The 16,368-nt window shown below is 48.5% G+C and overlaps 2 protein-coding genes and 1 long non-coding RNA gene across 7 annotated transcripts; 1 reads left to right on the forward strand and 2 right to left on the reverse strand.

Moving 5' to 3' along the window:
- Positions 1 to 142: 142 nt before the first annotated feature.
- On the forward strand, positions 143 to 16,238 carry LOC128252197 (rootletin). 5 transcript variants are annotated; one of them, XM_052979727.1, is made up of 11 exons: positions 4,855 to 5,816; positions 6,267 to 7,010; positions 7,534 to 8,046; positions 8,702 to 9,979; positions 10,838 to 10,989; positions 11,054 to 12,430; positions 12,837 to 13,012; positions 13,080 to 15,067; positions 15,307 to 15,735; positions 15,796 to 15,971; positions 16,038 to 16,238. In XM_052979727.1, exons 3-11 carry the CDS (start codon positions 7,534 to 7,536, stop codon positions 16,099 to 16,101), a joined length of 6,153 nt encoding a protein of 2,050 aa, XP_052835687.1. In that variant the 5' UTR covers positions 4,855 to 5,816; positions 6,267 to 7,010; the 3' UTR covers positions 16,102 to 16,238. The 5 variants fall into 5 exon arrangements, with proteins under 5 accessions (XP_052835690.1, XP_052835689.1, XP_052835687.1 ...); XM_052979730.1 differs by lacking the exons at positions 4,855 to 5,816; positions 6,267 to 7,010 and adding an exon at positions 143 to 235; XM_052979729.1 differs by lacking the exons at positions 4,855 to 5,816; positions 6,267 to 7,010 and adding an exon at positions 3,428 to 3,988.
- LOC128252199 (uncharacterized) lies at positions 647 to 2,855 on the reverse strand. Its single transcript, XM_052979733.1, has one exon. It carries the CDS (start codon positions 2,660 to 2,662, stop codon positions 1,022 to 1,024), a length of 1,641 nt encoding a protein of 546 aa, XP_052835693.1. The 5' UTR covers positions 2,663 to 2,855; the 3' UTR covers positions 647 to 1,021.
- Positions 9,918 to 15,431, reverse strand: LOC128252201 (uncharacterized). Its single transcript, XR_008267290.1, has 3 exons — positions 15,291 to 15,431; positions 10,075 to 10,491; positions 9,918 to 10,015 (listed from the first exon to the last, which is right to left on the reverse strand). It is a non-coding gene; the product is annotated as an uncharacterized LOC128252201 (long non-coding RNA).
- Positions 16,239 to 16,368: the final 130 nt, after the last annotated feature.

Raw genomic sequence — 16,368 nt, forward strand, 5'->3', positions numbered from 1 at the left:
CGTTGCCTGGTAACCCGAGGCGTCCACAACAACTGGCCGGGTTCAGGACCAAGAAACGTGGCCAAAACCACCACCGCCATCAATTCAGGCACCACCGAAGGACCAAGGACAAACCCTTGCAACCCGTCAGGTCAGTTTAGTTTGTGTATGTAAACAAAGAACAACTGAAAAGTGAATAAAAACTTTGTAAATATTAAACAGATGCAGCCTACAAAATTCGTATTAAACTTAATGGGTAAATTAAATAGTTATATTACTGTGCAAAAGCATCTAATCTAATAATAATTAAATAAACATGGAAACGTTTTAAAAACTATCAACCAACATTGTTTAGATTACAAAAAGAGAAATAACAAACAACCAACTTGATTAAATCGAAACTCTTAAGTAGTCATGTTTAATAATGTATGTATTTATGAATCATTTCTGGTTTAAAAACTACCCTCAGATAATCAAGTTACTATTTTCCAACAATAGCCTGATAAAATTACCACTAAATTGTATTCTATAAAGCAACTTTGTTAAAATGCCATACGTGTGGTCCAACGCGAAGGACAATCGAGCAGGTCAGTTGAGTTTTTTGGACCCAAAACAAAGACGTGCACCGCACACACTGAAGTCGAATCGAAATCAAAACGCAGTCAAATGGGCAATTAAAATATAAATATTATTTATTGTACAGTTTAGTATGGTATATATATTCTATATTCTTGCATGTGCATATGGTGTGTGGTGTGCGGCGTGTATGTGTGTGTGTGTGTGTGTGTGCGCGCAGTACATGTTTTTTAAACGTGCCTAATCTTCTTAGATGGATGTTGAACCCCATTGGCGTAAACAAAAAAAAGAAATAGTATAGAATGCGAAAATATAATCTATATGTGATTCTATATATTCCATTACTGATCAGTCTGTGTAATCTCTCTCGCTGGCCCGCCTGATGCTAGATGATGGATGCTAGATGCTAGATGCTGACTGCTGATGCAGTAGCTCCGGCTGAGGCTGTGGCTGTGGCTCCCACCGTTCAATGAACCGGCACCGTGATGCGGGGCGATAAACTTTTGGTCGTGGAGCGATTCCGGCGCTGCAAAAACAGCTTCACGTTCTCGAGCGGCAGTTGGAAGTGATAGTAGGCGCAATACGGCAGCGGGTCCCAGTAGGCGAACAGAGCCTCCCTTTTGTCCAGGGCCGTGGTCGAGGTGCTACGCTCCAGGGCCGACCAGCTCCAGTTGGGCAGCTCGTCCTCCGGCAGGCCCCGCCTATGGATGCACTTCATAGCGCGGCACAGCAGCTGGGCATGCGATCTATTGTGGCATATGTAGGGCAGGGCCACGCCCAGTCGCGTGCCGAGGGGCACGAATTGACCCCCATGGGCGGGGCTCTTGACCAGCCGGAAGCTGATGTGTCCATTGATGGGCCGCTGGAAGCGCACCTTGGCAAAGAAGGAGCGCAGCCAGAGCTCTATCTGCGCCTCGTCGTCCCGCGGCACCGGTATCAGGTTCTTGGTGTGGTGCTCCACCCTGCAGCTCACGTTGGCCACCACCCGCGAGTCCTTGACGGTGGTGCAAGTGACATAGTGGTGGTAGCCCGGCTGATCCCTCACCACCAGCCAGGGTTGTCTCTCGCTGATCTCGTGCTGGTTCAGCTTAAGTTCCGCCCTCCTATTGGGCAATATGTACTTGTGCCGCTCCAGAACCCCCTGCATTCCGGCGGCCATCAGGATGTTCCTGTAGCTGCCCACGAAGCCACTCTCGTAGATCTGCTGCAACTGCCGAGGAGCAGTCAACACCACATGGGCGGGCAGAGCCATCTGCTGCTGCTCGCACCGCTGGAAGAGCTGCAGACAGTCGTCCAGTTGCTGCGTCTCTTGCACGCCCGGAATGAAGCTGGCGCAGCCCAACACCTCCAGGTGGGGTCTGGCCAGGGCATCGTAGTAGGCCGGACTGGTGGCACACACGGGCACGTAGACCGAAGGTCGCTCCTTCTTCACAATGTGGCACAAGGCGGCTATGTACTGGTCCGGATTGCTGGCCGTGGGTCTGGGCACCACATAAAACTTGTCCACCGCCGTTGAGAAACGGGCCAGTCCAAACAGTCCCTCGAACTCAAAGACCACCACACGCGCGCCGGAACCGTAGAAGTTCCTGGCCAAGTGCAGTGTTTGTATGGTGCTGCCGCAGCTCAGGAGAATGGTCTTCTGCCGCTGCACTGCACCCAGTTCCTCATCGCTGCTCAGCAGCCACTTGACCAGGGCGATGGGCACCCGCAGGAGCTTCCAGAAGATCCAGAGCAGGGCCGACAGCCAGAAGCTGGGCGCCGCAATGGATAGGGGTATGTAGAGCACATATCTGAGGACGGTCAGGAGCAGCCTCATCAGCAACTGGGGGCCAAAGAGCAGGACCCGAGTGCCCAAATTGGGTTGCGGCGGCGTGTGCGTCTGGAACTGGCTCCTCAGCAGACTGCCGTCCGCCGTTCGCTGGCGTCTTAGGGTCACGAAATGCCTGTGCGGCGTCTGCGCATCCTTGTCCTCCTCCTCCTCCGACTGGCTGGGGTGCTCCGGGATGAGGTCCAGCGAGTTGATCCGCCGGAACTTGGAGCGCGAGGCCTGGCGCAGTTGCCGGGCGTGCTCCTGCCGCAACAGCAGGTCGTCCAGGGTCTGGGACATCTTCACTCTCTCACTCGCGTATTCCACTCCGTATTATCTCTGTATTTGCCGTGTAATCTTCGATTATCGCTGCCGTGCTGCTGCTGGCAAAATCCGAACTGTGACTAAAGCGTGTTTTAAATAGGAGCTATACTTTAAACCTATGGGATGCAGCGGCGGTCGTTGATAACCCATCGGTTGTCCATCGGTTGGGATCGGCCAATCCCTGTCTACACCTGCACTGCCAGAAAACTCCACAACCTAGTTGAACCAGCAAACGCTTAAATTCTTTCCGATATGTGCCCGTGTGATTAGGTCTAATGGGCCTTTATCGCACTGATAAGTCAATTGCACTACTTTTATTGCCGCTGGAATTAGACTTCGGCAACAAGTATTTCCAAGAGCTTATAAATAGCACTATCAGATTCAGACACTATGGAAACCTCTAAAGTTTAAAGTACATAAGTTCCGAATATGGACCTTAGAAGTAGTGATTTGCTTGGAATTCTGGTAGGTCAGTAACTATAATAGCTATGCTGGTGGTCTTATCAAATAAATACATTAATGGTTGCTATGCTAAAGCTTATGGTCATAAAATTCAAGAAGCTGCCAAGATTGTTAAATCTGAACAGATTTAATTTCAAATATTTCAAATATCTTAATTTATAAAGATATCAATTAATTGACAATACAAAATCGAGAAGGCATTAATTTTTACTTGTTTATTTTATTAGGAATCTATAAGGATATTTAAAAAAATTAAAAAAGATTTTAAAAAATGCTATTTTATACCTGTAGAACATATTCTGTGATGGTGATAAGACTAATTTAAAACTCCAGTCTGATAAGTGCCTTGTTCCCATTAAAGGCAATACAATGTATTGAGTATTGTTTTTTTCGACTTTGGCAAATCAAGATTATGAAATACCAGAGCTTTCTACATAACAACGATGAAAGTCTCTCAGTGTAGCGGTAATTAGCTACCGCACATATAGACTTGTATGGCTGATCAGTCGAACAGTGTGTGTGAACGTGATGCTTATTGTCGCCAACTCTCCGTCTGATTCGCTCGCCTCCGTCCGTCTGTGATCTTTGCCAATCGACTTATAAATCATCACCGCAGATTGAAGGTTCCAGCGAAGTGGCGCCCGTTGCCAAGAGAGAAGGCGGAGAATCGGGGAAATTTCTCTCCCCTCCCCTCCCCATCCCATTTCCAATCCCCATCCGAATCCCAACCGGGGATGTGCAGGAGAATTCGGAGAGTTCGATCGATGCAGTGATGGGTCTTAAAGCACATCCAGATTAGTGCGCAATGGGACTTTGGTCTGGAGCACACACACTGGCAAGGTACTCAATCCCATTTCTGCTGATAAGGGGGTCTACTATGAACCCGGGAACCCGAGAACCCGAGAACTCGAGAAAGAGAAACGCGACAGGCAAAATTATGCTTGGAAATAATCTCACACCTACACATAGTATAGACCTTATGGCATCGGGCCGAGATTAAAAACTGAAAGTGAAGCAAACAAACACCTTAGTGGCGAACGCATAACCAATCTTCGGACTTTGAGAGTCTACGCGTACACATAGTGGTTTCCACATCTGTACACGAGTTGTGTGGAAATAATTCTGTATACCTGGCACTTTGATATTTTCCCTCAAGGTCGCTTCTCAGGTCAAAAGCGGACACTGATAAGCGTGTTTAAATGCAATATATTTAAATTATTAGGTTCGGGCTATTTTTCTGACATTTTTTCGTTGTTCAGCCATAGAAATAGCTGTCTCACCTATGTACCCACTATATTATAAAGCCGTGTGTGGGTTGCACAAGTATGCAGTTCTCTGATATGAACGATGGCGATAACCCAAAGGTCCTCCATCGCAATAGAATTCGCAACCTGTGCCAGGAAACATTTTGACATTTGCTTTCAGCGAAGGCTAACGAAGTGTTCGCGGCGATCGGGGCATTACGTGACTATAGATAATGCTGACTGCCCTGAACGTTTTGGGTTTTGTGAATCCATGGAAATCATCAAGTACTGAGATGATAAATATTGAGTTCTAGGAAAATTAAAGGTTCTTAAAGTAGCTTATTGGTAATTTACCTTTTTCTTACACAAGATCTTCACAAAATAACTAAAACAACTTGTGTTTTCTTAAAAAAAATTCAGGAAATAAAGATGAGAAATATATTTGATTAAGAGCATTTTTTCCCTCTTTTTCAAATGTATGTAGTTTTTGGGCACGATCTTCAAAATCTCAATTAATTTGTGTTTTCTTACGATATAAACATCCTTTAGAAGTTTACTATCTACCTTTCGTCAACTCTACAATATATTTATATATCAAAGGGTTCGACTGTTCAAAGAAGCTCATTTATATTCACCGCAAATAAATCATGAAAAGGGTTAATCGCATCATCAGAACCTCCTGTGCATTCCAAATTTATGGCCCAGCTAGTTGACTTATTAAAAGCAGTTGGGCATGAACCACCACCCACCACCTTTGTGTCTTATATACCCCATCGATATCGCCCGATTTGACCGACCGCATTCGGAATATGCTTTGAGGCACGATTTGCATTTGTTGCTCACTCGCACGCCAAACATAATTGTGAGCTCCTCTTGCCGTAATCAATTGCGGTTGCCGGTGGTAACCAGGAATTTGTTAATTCAATGTTTATTCTGCCCCAGTCCTATGCAGCCGGGGAAGTTGCAGTCCCCAGACGGAGCAGGCCCTAATGGCGGTTAGTTCGAAAGGGGAATCCTTTCTTCCTCCTTGCGAAAAGTTGGCTGGGCGCTCAGTTGGCTCAGTTCCGCGGGCGCAGACAGTTCGATTCCTAGTCGTTTCCTAGCCCACAAACCAGCCCAGTTAGGCCCTGATTAACTTTCCCTCCCGAGGAGCGTTAGTTGCCAGTTAGTTAGTGCTTCCGCATTCCGCAAATTTGTGTCAATTGCCACCAGGCAGGACACGCTTGCGGAGGAGCTCTGCGGCGCTCGAGGCCCAGGATTCCGTGATAACTTGATGAGTATTCAATTGGAGCTCAATCAGTTAACAACAGTGTCTAGTGCGCGGTCTTAATTCGGACGAAAAATAAAGCGAAACAAAAGGAATTGCCCCAAAACTCAACTCAAGAATTTAAGTGGTGCATCCAGCCACAATTTGGCAGTGAGAAGTAAGTTTGAGATGGCCGTTTAAAAGGTGTATCTTATTGAGTTGAAAAATCCAAATTTAAATCAGCAAAATAAGTTCAGAAGTGAAATTAAAATATTAACTGAAAAAGAAAACAATACAATTAATATGAAAAAAATAATAATTTTATTTAAATTTAAACTGAAGTTAATTATTATAATTTCAGTTTAAATTAAAACTTTTTAACAGAAAGGGTCTGAAACAAGACTTTAATTTGTATGCAAAATGTATAGAAAACAGATTTTAAATTATTTTAAAAACTTCATTATTTATAAACTTGTAAACTTTATCATTACTTAAAAAAACACATCTTTTTAAATTTAGATTTAACAAAACTACTCTTGTGAGTTAAATTAGCTTATTTTTTTAAGGTTTTTTTGTTAATCTTTTTACTAAAAACATGCAATGATATTTTCTTGATTTAATATCTTAGCCCACTCTCCTCATAAACAAGAATTCCGACCTCCATTTGTCTGAGCCCGTGGTGATAATAAATCCTGAACTAAAATAGAAAGTACAAGCGACCAGTCGCAGATTGCATGCCAAATCATAGTCGCACTATCAAGGATATTATTATTATATTTTTTACTGTTTGCATAAACACAAATGGCAATGGGGAGGTGGGTGACACAGCATAAGGAGCTCAAAGATAGAAGACGCATTCGTGTCAAAGGAAGTTTCAACAACGGCGGAAATGTTGTTTATTAAAATAAATACGACGACAAGGAAATTATTATTATTTTGGGGGGAGGAGTTGGGACTTGGACTAAGAAGCATGGGGGTGGCAAACACAAACACTTGCTGTCCTGGTGACAGACTGTGCAATGCGTGCCGTCCCAGGTCCAAAAACTATTTCCTCAAGTGGGCCCCCCAAAAAATATCATTCGAATTTATGGTATGGACGTGCCGGAAAGAAATCCTATCTTTTTCTGGGCTCCTTGGAGGATAATGATGGGGGGCCCTGAGCTTGTTTATTTGCGAGGGAACATCACCTCGGTGCAGCTGTCATGACGACTGGCTCCAGTCCCGGAACAAGTTAATAAATCAATTTGGACTAACTTATCGAGTCGTTCTGGAGCGTAGGCGAGGCGCCAAACTTTTGGCCAGAAAGTTCCGATTCATGTCGCCCATACCCTTTCCTTTTTACCTGAAAGGGTTGGCTGGATTATAATGCTTGGTAGGGTCTTTATTTTATAGCATTATAATTTAACCATAATTTATAATTTAACCATTAACCATACAATTTTTATAAGTTTTATAAAGTGCTCTAAAAAATACTCTGTTAAATTAGAATAAGCAAAATTAAAAAACAATTATTAATATACATTTTAAATCATATATACAATAAATACACTTTTAAATATCTTAATAATTTTTTATGCATACGCATTAATATCCAATTCTTAAATCAAAACACGTAACATTATGTTGCAATTGAAATTGTTTGGTGATAATATATTTAAAAAAAATTATAATTTGTTTTTTGGAATAGATAATAGAAAAAAATTATTTTTAAATGTTTTCTTTGAAAAATTAAAAAAAAAATATATAAATATACAAATTTATTAATTTAACTAGAGGGTAAGGCATAGCTCTAATACCAAACTATATGACTTTTGCATGATGAGGCAACCGCAACACAGCAATATCATTGTAGGGGTAAATCAAACTCACTCTCTTATCCCCAACTTCGCCCACAGATGCAGGCGTATCGCGATAACTTCAAGCAAACGCCCTGCCCATCGGCCGTCGACCTTCAGCCGGCGGCACCAACCCACCCCCCGGCGACCGCCTCGCGCCTGCCCTTCTCGCGCAGCCAGCGTGGGCGTGACCCCTCGGCCAGTGCCGCCTCCGTGTCCGCTTCCGCCGCCGGCGCCCTCACGCCGAGGATGATGAGTCCGGGACCGCCGGGCGGAGGAGGAGGAGGAGCAGGAGGAGGGGTCGGGAGCGGGGGAGATCCCTCGGCCCTGCTTCGCCAAAACCAGGAGCTGCGCCAGCGGTTGGCCGACGAGTCGCATAGCTATCGACGCCGCCTGGACACTTACAAGCAGGCGCAGCACAACCAAGCCAATTTGGTCAGCCGGCTGCAGTCGAAGATCCAGCAGTACCGTCAGCGGTGCAGCGATCTGGAGGACCGCATGCACGAGACCATCAAGCCCACGGCGGGCACTGGACCCAAGTTGACCACGGGTCCCACCACCAGTCAGGTGCTGGTAAGTACGGAAACAATTGTACATGTTCTACCAAAAAATCTTAATCATAACTAAAAGTAAATAGTAGTTTTATATTCATGGTTATTTCAAAGTATGGTCTATGTGGTGTTGGATATACTTGTTATATTGTACTTCTAAAATATTTAGTTTTTATTGGTTGATTACAAAAAATATTTAAACTCACGTTACTTATGTTAATTGAATTATTTATTTTATTGTAAGACAACTTCATTTTAATAAAATAATTAAAGTCTTAATCAAAAACTAAAAGGCAACACTGCGTATGAGTGATCAAAAGTCGAAGCTTATTTTTCTATTGGATTTATTACTTTCACATGATGAAATAGTTGACTTCTATATTTAAGTTCACTTCACTTAGTGAAGTGTATAAAGAATAATTTTCAAATAAACTTTGTAATTAATCAGTAAAGGCCACATGACGTATGAGTAATAAATTTACTTTTCTTTTAACTCAATTGCTTTTCTGTTTTTGTGCTTTATATAATTTGGAAGTCAGAGGCTAATTTGATTGCAATTATCATTAAAATACATATGAGTATATATACAAAAAAAAAGTGAAATCAATACCATGGATTATGTAGATTTACCATGATGATTTATGACGTTTGAATAAGCGTACCTTGTTTTTCCCCAGTGCTCCACTTCGCTGACCCTGGGCCAGAGCAGTTTGCCCTGCAGCTCGTCACTGGACTCGCCGCCGCCCAGCTGCAGCCGGGATTATGTCCACGACGATGTCCTGGTCACGGGCGGGGGATCCGCGGAACTGTGCCGCAAGCTGGAGGAGGAGCACCAGCGTTGCGAGCAGGTCCTGGCCCAGAACAGTGCGCTGCGCCAGCAACTGGAGGAGTCGAATCGCACCAACGAGGCCCTGACCAACGACCTGCAGAAGCTGACCAACGATTGGGCGGGCCTGCGGGATGAGCTGCTGATCAAGGAGGACGAGTTCAAGGAGGAGGAGCAGGCCTTCAAGGACTACTACAACAGCGAGCACAACCGCCTGCTGAAAATGTGGCGCGAGGTGGTGGCCGTCAAGAGGTCCTTCAAGGAAATGCAGACGGCCATGAAGGCGGAGGTGGCCAAGATGGGTCAGGAGATCAGCTGCGTGGGCAAGGACATCAGCGGCAGCAATGCCACAGTGGCCTTTGCCCACCAGCAGGCCAAGAGGGCGGCGGATGAGGAGCTGAAGCAATCGCAGCGCAGCAATGATGAGCTGCAGAACCAATTGGCCACCCTGAAGGTGCAGTACGAGAGTGCCCGCCACGAGATCATGGAGCGGGATCAGCGCCTGCTCGAGCTGATGAACCAGCTGAAGAAGCTGGAGGATCGCTGTGCCCAGGCTGAGTCGCAGGCTGCTCTGGCCAGTCGCTACAGCGACGAAATTGAGCGTCTGAACAATTCCATGCGCGAAATTGCGCAAGCAGTTGTTCAAGATGCGGAGAACGCGGATCGCGAGGCCGACGCCGAGGTCACCGGCGGGGTCATGCAGCACATGCACCTCTCGCGTGATGCCGCCTCTGTGGCGGGTGGAACCGGCAGCACCACCGGCGGCGGCGGCGGTGGTGGAAAATCCCCTCGCCGCAACTCGACACGTGCCTCTCAAGCCTTCGCCGAGGGCACCATCTCAGCCGTCCAGGCGGCACTGCACAAGTACCAACTGGCCCTCCACGACATGCAGGTGAAGTTCCAACACTCCAGCGAAACGCTGCGCACCACCAAGTCGCAGCTGGAAACGAGCGAGGGCACCAAGCAGCTCCTGACCACCAAGATGCAGCAGCTCACCGAGAAACTGGACAGCAGCAACTCCAAGCTGTCCGAACTGCTGCAGGAGCGCGAGAGTCTCCAGCGGGGACTGGACGATGTCCGCACCCAGAAGCAGCAGTCCGAGATGGGACGGGCCGACATCAATAGTGCGGTAAGTGGGTAAATAATGATTAATAAAACGTCTTAACTTAAAGATAAGGATATAGTTAAGGTGGTTAATGTACCAGTTTACGCAGTGCAACTTACAATTTTATGCCAACGTTTTGAAAATCGCCTTTGAAAGTTGTTACCAAAACTAGAAAATGTAAATTTGGCTCATAACTTGGTTTATGGCTGGTAAAAGTTTTGAATCAATCTCAATTTTTCATTAATAACTACAAAAGAATCTCTGGCTTTTTCCAAGTGTGGATGTCAAGGCAGATTGGGGGCGGATCGGTGATAACTTGATTAGTCTGCGTCTGAGTCTGATTACGCAGCAGATTTTATATTAATGATGTTTCCAACTCAAATCCGGGGTGATGCCATGTCTGCGATGAGTTACAAATTATGGCTGCCAAGATTGCACTTGCAGCCGGCGTGAGTGGAAATAAATAACAAGGGGCTGAGTTCATCAGCACTGGCAATTCGTATCTCTAAATGGGTTGGTCAGGATCTGGAATAGTGCTTAAAAGAGTAGAAAATGACGTTTAAAAATATCAAAGAATAAGTTTACATATTGTCTTAGAAGTAAAAGCAAGAATTGTTTTAAAATACTTATATTTGATTAACTTATGTATAAAGCTTAATTACTAAAAATATAACAGTAAGCAGAATTTCAAATATACAAAAGACGCAAATAGGCTAATCTAATTGTAGAAAATAGTATGTGATAGCTATGTAGCTTTTTTAAAGATTTAACGATAGCCTAAAAGGCTGAGTAGGCAAACAAATGTAACAATATTGTTAACACACATATCTTTTGATGAGCAAACAGAAACACTATCTCCTTGTTTTGGTGCTATTTATTTAGTTCGAGAGCCTGAGCGCTGACTATGAGAAGCTGCAGCTGAACTGCGGAAAACTTCAGAAGCGCATCGATTCCATGGAGGAGGACAAAAAGGCCGTCGAGCTGGAAATCCAGCGTATTCTGAAGGACAAGAACATCACCGAATTGAACCTGAGGTAGGTTATCTTAGGACTATATATAAGGAAACCAACAAATCCCCTTTGATTCCCTTTAAAACAGATCCGAGGAGGATCGCAGCAGTCGGCTGAGGGAGGAGACCATTTCCCTGCGCGAGGAGCTCAACCGGGTGAGCCTGAATCGTGATCTCCTGGAGCAGCAGCGCATCGAGTCGGACAACCTGATCAATCTGCTCGAGAAGCAGAAGTCCGACCTGGAATACGACCTGGATAAGCTGCTGCTGGAGAAGTGCGATCTGCAGGAGAAGCACGAGAAGCTATCCAACAACAGCTGCTCCACCAGCGATGAGCTGAAGAGCGTTCAAAGTTGCCTGCAGGAGGCGCAGGAGGAGCGCAAGAAGCTGCGCCTCCAGTCCGTCGATCAATGCAACGAGATCGGGGAGCTCAAGAAGGAGCTGGCGGTGTTGGACAAGGCTCGACTCGAACTGGAGACGGACAACCTGTCCGCCGGCGAAAAGCTCAAGTGCCTGCAGCTGGAGAAGGAGAAGATTCTGCAGGATCTGGCCTGCGTCACCCGGGATCGCGGTGATATCCACAATCAGCTCACAGCCATGTGCCGCAAGAAGGAGGCTCTGAACGAGGAACTCATGCGGACGCGCCAGCGCTTGGAGCAAACCACCGAAACGAACAGTCGCCTGAACAGGAATCTGGAGGAGATGGTCAAGGATGTGGAGGAGAAGCAGGTGGTCATCGATCTGCATGAGAAGGACACACACCGTCTGAACGAGCTGCTGGCCGCTCTGCGCTCGGAGAAGGAGTCCCTGGAGTCGGTGCTCTTCGACACGAACACCTCGCTGGAGGCCACCGAGGAGCGTCGCAGCCAGCTGGAGCGGGATCTGCAGGAGGCATTGGTGCGGGAGGAGACGCTCAAAAACCATGTGGCCCGACTGCAGAAGGATCTGGAGCAGTGCCAGCGCAAGGCGCAGGAGACCAAGACGCAGCTGCTCAATGCCGCCCGTGCCGCCGAGAGTGACTTCAACCAGAAGATCGCCAATCTGCAGGCCTGTGCCGAGGATGCGGCCAAGCGACATGGCGAGGAGATCCTGCAGCTGCGCAACGCCCTGGAGAAACGGATGCAACAGGCCCTGCAGGCCCTGCAAACGGCCAAGGACGACGAGATCGAGAAGCTGCAGGAGCGCCTGGCCACCCTGCAGGCCCACCTCGAGAGCCTGGTGCAGCAGCACGAGGAGGCCCTCATCCGGGCCGAGAGCGAGAAGCAGCAGGCTCTGCTGATCGCCCACCGGGACAAGCAGGCGGTGGGTGAGCGCCTTGAGGCGGTCTCCCGGGATCTCAAGACCGAGCAGGAGTCCCTCGATCGCAGCCGGCGGGAGGCCAATGCCCGCGACGAGAAGCAGAGGGCGGCCATCGCCCAGCTCAAGGACGAAATGGTGCACATGCGCACCAAGGAGGAGGAGCACAAGTGAGTGGAACTCTAAATGCAGTGATTTGAAAGTGTTTTAAACTTAGACATCCTATTTCTCTCGTCCCCGTTTCAAAATGCATTCTTTTTTATAATTAAATTAAATTAAAATTTTTTAAAATTAAAAAACTTTAGATAATTGTTTAGACAGATTAAGATCGCAAGACAATGATCATAGTGAACTAATATTTTACATTTCAATGGTATATGAAACCAAAAATGGTTTCTCCAGTGTAGTAAAATAATATTTGATCGAACCACCAAAATAAGTTCAATTAAGGGTGACTAAACGAATATTATATAATTTGAAGGATTCTTGATCAATGCCACTTACTCACTTTTTCAACGGCTTGAATTAAATTTAAATTATACACTTTGTCTCAATTTTATTCGTGTTGTCCCACAGGATTAAGCTGGAGGAGTGCATTCGCAAGCAGGAGCTCCAGTTGAGTAGCATTCGGGAGGAGCGCGATACCCTGTGCCGTGTGAGTGAAGAGTTGAAGATGGAGATCCGGCTGAAGGAGGACAGAATGGAGGGCACCAACAACGAGCTGCAGGATGCACTGCGCAAGTCCAAGGAGGGTAAGTACCCATACAAACGCTGCTCACCAGAAAACCCCTCAGAGACAACCCATAATTCTTGCTCCAGGCGAGGGCTTCATCGACAGTTTGCGCAAGGAGCTGACCGACTGTCGTCGGCAGTTGGCGGACAGCAACATCGAGCGGGACAAGTACTCCGGCAGCAACAAGGAGTTGCGCGACCATGTGAAGCGCGTGGAGAGCGCCAAGCGGGAGCAGGCACGCGCCATCGAGGAGGCGCTGCAGAAGATCAGCAACCTGGAGGACACCAAGAACTCGCTGGAGAACGAGCGCACCCGGTTGAGCACCATTCTCAAGGAGACGGAGAATCACTTTACGAAGACCACACAGGATCTGAACGCCACCAAGGCGCAGTTGCAGAAGGCACAGGTGGAGTTTGCCCAAAAGGACGAGGGTGGCAAGGAGTTGCAGTCCAAGCTGGTGGCCGAAGTGGAGCTGAAGGAGCGGGCGCAGCAGGAGCTCTGCCAAATCAAGAAGCAGCTGTCCGATCTGGAGGCCAATCTGTGTGCCACCCGCCAGGAGTTGGGCCGGGCTCGGTGCCAGAACAACCAGGAGGAGCATCGCTTCCATGCGCGGGAGCAGGAGTTGGCCCAGCGCCTGGAGGAGGGTCGTGGCAGGGAGAAGCGGCTGGAGGACCAGAAGCACAACCTGGAGGTCTGCCTGGCGGATGCCACGCAGCAGATCCAGGAGCTGAAGGCCCGTCTGGGCGGAGCCGAGGGTCGCATCCGGGCCCTGGATGAGCAGCTGTCCTGCGTGGAGCTGCACAAGCGGGAGACCGAGCAGAAGCTCTCCTCAGTGGTGCACACACTGCGCCGGATTGCCGGCATCCAAGTGGACGGCAGTGTGAATCTGTCGCATCGCCTACTGAGTCCCTCGAGGAGATTCAGTCCATCTCGCAGTTGCGGCGACTATGACAACAGAAGCACCTCCCAGTGTCCGGATGGACCCATCGATGTGGACCCGGATCTGGTGCGCAAGGGAGTCCGCAACCTGATGCACCAGGTGGCGCAGCTGGAGCGCGAGAAGGATGACTACAAGTCACAGCTGGGGGCAGCCAAGAAACAGCTGCAAGATGCCGCCGAGCAGCAACTGAAATGCGATGCCAAGCTGGGCAAGCTGCAGGCCATGCTGAGGAACCTGCAGGAGGAGAAGAGCAACCTGGAAACGGATCGTAAGATGAAGATCTCCGCCATCCAGGCGCTGGAGGAGAAGCTCAAACACCGCAGCGACGAGTGTCAGTTGCTGCGGGAACGATTGGCCCAGACGGAGATGCAACTGGCGGCCACCTCCGAGGAGAATGGCCAGAACGAGGAGCGGCTTGAGAAGAGCCGGCAGCAGTGCGCCAAGCTGGACAACGAGAAGCGCCAGCTGCAGGAGGAGCTGGCCAAGGTGGAGGGCAGGGCCAGCAAACTGGATCTCCAGCGGGTGGCCATGGAGGGCGACCTCACCCGGCTGCAGATGGCCCTGCAGGAGAAGGACTGCAGCATTCGGCAGATGGCCGAGCGCCTGGAGAACCAGAATCGCGCTCTCGCCCAGCTGGAGGATCGCTGCACCGCGCTCAAGTCCACCGTGGATCAGCTGAAGGAACGCCTCCAGAAGTCCGCCGTGAGCGAGACGCAGCTGCGGGGCGAGCTGAAGACCCTGCAGAAGGAGCTCTCCGAGCAGGGCCACTGCTCGCAGGCCAACGAGGACAAGCTGAAGCTGGTGCAGAAGTCCCTGCAGACCGCCGAGAACGAGAAGCGCATCCTCACCGAGCGCCTGGACAGCGCCCAGACCAATCTCAACGAGCTGCGCCGCAGCCAGCAGGCCCAGCTGGATGGCAACCAGCGGCTGCAGGAACAGGTCACCGACCTGGAGGTGCAGCGTTCGGCCCTCGAGTCGCAGTTGCGCATTGCCAAGTGGAACCAGGAGAGCGGCGGCGACAAGGCCATGGTCAACGGCAATGGAGCTGGCAATGGCGAGGATGAACTCAGCAGGCAGCTGAAATCCTCGCAGCGGGAAAAGTCAGAGCTACGCAGCAAGCTGCAGACACTACGGGTGGGTCGAAGGGTCATGATAATTGAGAGTTAATCTTGAAGGCATTGCTAATAATAATCGGTCACACTGTGTATGATTGATATGCTGCCAAAGCATTTCCCATAAGTGGAGCTGTCATCCTTAGTTTTAAATTAAAAAAAATAGTTATAGTAAAAACTTCTCTTCTAAGATCTCCATGCAGTTTACTCTTTCTACCAGTTTTAAATTCAAACGAATACTCTACCTCCGAATATCCACAGGACAAAGTCAAGCAGCTGGAGTGCGAGCGGAAGAGCAAGTTCTCCGGTGGAAACGCCTACGATCGGGCCGAGAAGTCCAGCTCCTATTATGCTGGGGCGGCTGATTCCGGGGAGTTCGATTCCAATCGTTACGATGTGGGCGCAGTCAACGCCAGCATCGGAGGCGGCGGATCCTTCAACTGTGGACTGGATCACAGTGTGATCGAGCAGGAGACTCGAGATTTGCGACTCAAGGTGCGCCGCCTGGAGACACTGCTGGCGGAGAAGGAGTCGGAGTTGGCGCGATGCAAGGCGCGGATGAACGACAGCGCCAAGTGTCATGAGGGCATGGACGGGGATCGCTATCGCAGTGCCCAAATGCACGCCGAGAAGCTTCTAGACGCCAGGGAGCAATCGCATCGCCAGCAGGTTTTGCGTCTGGAAAATCAGGTGGGTACTAATGAAAATTTTTTTTTTAATCCGGACTAAAAAGTAATACCTTCTTGATAGATCTCCATGCTGCGCGAGCAGTTGGCCCAGGAGGCCAAGAGGCGGCAACAGTATATTCTACGCAGCTCAAAGGCCAACCGGGAGATGCAGCACCTGAGGAGCACTCTTGGGGATTCCCTGCGCAACGTGTCCCAGCACCCGGTGGATGCCCACCTCCTGGAAAGCGAAAGTCGACGGTGAGTGTGTAACACTAAGTATTCAACGGAATTCAACTTTAACTTACCCTCTGTTTTCTAACCCAGTCTCGATTCAGCCGTTTCGATGAGTCTGCCGCCGTCGACCTGCCGGGACTATGATCGCGATTAGAGCGATGTTAAGAGATTTGGTTTAACTTGATCCCGCCAAGAAGACGAAACGCTCACTGCCACTTGCATTTATTTAGAGATGGCTTCCTGGACTGCTCCAGTCCCAACTCAGTTAATAATCGCGTTCATTTCAACTCGTTTGCCTTAGTACAATTCTAGCTGTTCATTGTCTGCCCTGATAGACAATCGAATATAGTGCGTTCCATCCAGTCGCATTCGGGCATCCGGTTATGCGAGGATGCCATGTTTTCATCTCCACACAAATTAC

This window comes from Drosophila gunungcola, chromosome 3R (assembly GCF_025200985.1).
Source record: "Drosophila gunungcola strain Sukarami chromosome 3R, Dgunungcola_SK_2, whole genome shotgun sequence".
Classification (NCBI taxonomy): domain Eukaryota; kingdom Metazoa; phylum Arthropoda; class Insecta; order Diptera; family Drosophilidae; genus Drosophila; species Drosophila gunungcola.

Excerpts from the sequence above, each read along its gene's own strand:
- LOC128252199 (XM_052979733.1), bottom strand. The coding sequence starts at position 2,662 with ATGTCCCAGACCCTGGACGACCTGCTGTTGCGGCAGGAGCACGCCCGG.
- LOC128252197 (XM_052979730.1), top strand. The coding sequence starts at position 7,534 with ATGCAGGCGTATCGCGATAACTTCAAGCAAACGCCCTGCCCATCGGCC. Across the intron at positions 8,047-8,701 it reads CCACCACCAGTCAGGTGCTG|TGCTCCACTTCGCTGACCCT; the intron begins GTAAGTACGGAA and ends GTTTTTCCCCAG. Across the intron at positions 10,990-11,053 it reads ATCACCGAATTGAACCTGAG|ATCCGAGGAGGATCGCAGCA; the intron begins GTAGGTTATCTT and ends CCTTTAAAACAG.